At 41.3% G+C, this 3,481-nt stretch overlaps 1 protein-coding gene across 1 annotated transcript; it reads left to right on the plus strand.

The window, feature by feature from the left end:
- The first annotated feature begins 1,725 nt into the window (after positions 1-1,725).
- On the plus strand, positions 1,726-3,036 carry LOC142624260 (uncharacterized). The gene is made up of 3 exons (XM_075797788.1): positions 1,726-1,765; positions 1,967-2,629; positions 2,750-3,036. The coding sequence occupies exons 1-3, from the start codon at positions 1,726-1,728 to the stop codon at positions 3,034-3,036; spliced, it is 990 nt and encodes a 329-aa protein (XP_075653903.1).
- The last annotated feature ends 445 nt before the right edge of the window (positions 3,037-3,481 follow it).

Genomic DNA, 3,481 nt, shown 5'->3' on the forward strand with positions numbered 1-3,481 from the left:
CAGAAGAGCTAAGCTGCCACTTAGACCATCACTAGAAACCACGAGGCCTTGATTGTAGTCCTAGTTTTGAACCGAGGTACGAGTGGCTTTGAACTAATGGCTAGACGCTGAAATACTATGTGGCACCAACGTTCACATAACTTGTGGATCATTGATGGGGATCGTAACATTTCTTTTTTCCACCAAAAAGTGTTTAACAGGAAAGATCGAAACTCCATTCGAGGCATATGTGACGCGGCAAGGCAATGATAAGAAGATGATCAAATTACTGAGTCCATCATTTTGGCCTACTTCGAGGATATCTTTCACTCCAATGGTCCTACTGATACATCACCCCTTGTTGACACGGTCCAACCTGTGGTAACAGAAGAGATGAACAACTCTCTTACTCGGCCTTATATAGCTAAAAAGGTCCACAAGGCACTCGGACATATGCATCCAAAAAAATCCCCGTGTCCTGATGGTATGTCCCCTCTCTTTTATCAACATTTTTGGTCTCATAGAGGAGACTGTGTCACAAAAATTGTTCTTGATTTTTTGAACTTGGGTATTATCCCTCCAAAATTCAATGAGACACATATTGTCCTCATTCCAAAAACCAAAAACTCCACAAAGGTGACTCAGTACAGGCCGATAAGTCTATGTAAAGTTATCTCTAAACTCATGGACAAAGTCATTGCTAATTGACTGAAGCGCTTTTTGTCTTATATTGTAAGTGAAAACCAGAGTGCTTTCATGTTTGACTGCCTCATCACTGATAATATTATTGTGGTTTTTGAAACAATGCATTACCTTAATCAAAAAAGAAGTGGTAAAGTTGGGGAGATGGCCTTAAAACTAGATATGAGTAAAACTTTTAACCATGTTGAATGGGGTTGCTTGGAGAAGATTATGTATAAAATGGGTTTCAATGACAAATGGGTAAATCTTATAATGCAATGTATTACCTCAGTTACATACTCTGTCAAGATTAACAAGAGACCCCGTAGTCACATAATCCCTTCATCGGGTTTGAGACAAGGGGACCATATCTCCTCGTTTTTGTTTCTTTTCTGTGTAGAAGGACTCTTAGCTCTTCTAAATCAATCTGCAGTTGCTGGTCGACTTCGAGGTGTATCGGTAGGCCCACTTGGACCATGTATCTCCCACCTATTCTCTGCCAATGATAGCATCATTTTCTATCAAGCAACTTCGAAACAATGCAGCTACTTAGAGCATCTTTTGACTATATATGAGCATGCCTCTAGCCAACAACTTAATAAGGAGAAGACTGTTTTTTTCTTTAGCAGGAGCACCCCACAAGCCACACAGGAAGAGATAAAAAAATCGCTTTGGAGCAAAGGTTATTTGACAACATGATACTTATTTGGGCCTTCCATCTTTAGTGGAGAGATCAAAGAAACACACCTTCAGGGCTCTAAAGGAAAAGTTTGACAACAAACTATCTAGCTGGAAAGAAAAACTACTATCCCAAGCAGGTAAAGAAGTTCTCATCAAAGCAGTTGCACAAGCTCTACCCACATACACGATGAGTGTTTTTAAGCTCCCTGATTCACTTTGTGCAGAGTTAACGGGGATGATCCGAAGATTTTGGTGGGGCCAAAAGGAGGGTAAAAATAAAATGGCATGGCTGAGTTGGGAAAAAATGTGTACACCAAAAGAAAATGGAGGGTTGTGATTCAGAGATCTCAAGGCATTCAACCTAGCTCTTTTATCTAAACAAAGATGGCGACTACAGATGAACTCCCGCTCTTTGGTGCATCGGGTACTTAAAGCCCGCTACTTTCCAAACACAGATTTCTTATATGCGGAGTTGGGTACAAAACCATTTTGGCCGCTCAATCTGTTGTGAATTCAAGATACCGTTGGCAGGTAGGGGATGGCAAATCCATTGGCATTTGGACTGATAGCTGGTTGCCACGACCTTCCACTTTCCGAGTCTTAACACCTCCTGCTTAACCTCCAGCAAACACAAGGGTAGAGTACCTCATTGACCAAGAAAGTGGAGATTGGAACCTTGACCTGATTCACCAAAGTTTTATCCAAGACAATGCCACTTCCATCCTTAGCATTCCACTAAGTCGCCACAAGCCACAAGACCGCATGATCTGGACATACACACCAAAAGGGTACTTCACTGTCAACAGCGCTTATAAAGTGGCAATATCCATGACTCGAACTTTGGCATTGGTAGAAACTTCCCATGACACTGAGCAGACCCGTTTTTGGCGCCAGCTTTGGAACCTTCATGTTCCTAACAAGATCAAACTCTTTGCATGGAAAGCATGCAAAAAGATTCTACCTACCAAAACCAACCTTTACCATAGAGGAGTCATTGACGACCCCACTTGTGAAGCCTGCGCTCGTGCACCGAAGACTGTGAGACACTTGTTCTGGGAATGCACTATCACAAAGGATGTGTGGAACCTTTCAGACATACCACTCGATAAAACCGGCATCAACCACAGGGACTTCATGGACCTCCTTTGGTATTTGCTTTTCAAGCAACACGTGGACACCAAACTGGTTGAGCTGGTCATAACCACGGCATGGAGTGCGTGGTTTAGTTGCAACAAAGCTTGCCTAGGAGAAGCTCGTCAACCTCTGCGTGAAATCATGTTGCGAGCTCGTTCACTGCTGCATGAATTCTAGATGGCTCACATTCGGCCAAACTAGTTCAAGGAAACCACGGATGGCCGTTGGGTCCCACCTACATTTCCATGGTACAAGGTCAATGTGGACACTACAGTTTTCTCCCATCTCGACACGACTGGAATTGGAGTGACGATACAGGACCACTTTGGATCGGTCGTTGCTACCCTAAGCAAGCGCCTACCACTTCCTTTGGCTCCTTTAGAAGCAGAGGCTAAAGCACTAGATGAAGCTACTATATTTACATGGGATATAGGAGTCAGAGATGTGATTTTTGAAACTAATTCCACTACTGTTTGTCATGCTATGGAGAGCCCCATGGATGCTCCAATCTCTATATCTACTATAGTCTTGGGACTTTGCTCCAAATTACGTGATTTTTGAACCTTCCAAGCATCACATGTGGGGAAGACAAGGAAATAAGCCAACTCATACTTTGGCAGCTTTTGCTAAGAATATTTACTCTTTTGTAACATGGATGGAAGAATGTCCACCTTTCCTCACACCCTCTGTTTCTCAAGATGCTATGTTATTTTCCACTTTTTAATGAAATGAAAGTCTTTCTTATATAAAAAAAATTAAATTAAATAACGTAATATTGTAAAAAGGCATGTTTCTTGTTTCTTTGGGGACACTTGGAAGATGAAGTTAATAAGCTCGAAGGACGTGTCGTAACTCGTAAATATGAAAGGGTTAAATTTTTTATCTAAAAATTGTGACTTTAAGTTAAGTTTTCATTGTGTTTTAGAATGTATGAAAAATTGTGTAATACAATTTATGTGCAATAAACACTACTCAACTTAAAATTTCCTAGTTCAATTCATCACTT

Source organism: Castanea sativa, chromosome 2 (genome assembly GCF_040712315.1).
Source record: "Castanea sativa cultivar Marrone di Chiusa Pesio chromosome 2, ASM4071231v1".
Classification (NCBI taxonomy): domain Eukaryota; kingdom Viridiplantae; phylum Streptophyta; class Magnoliopsida; order Fagales; family Fagaceae; genus Castanea; species Castanea sativa.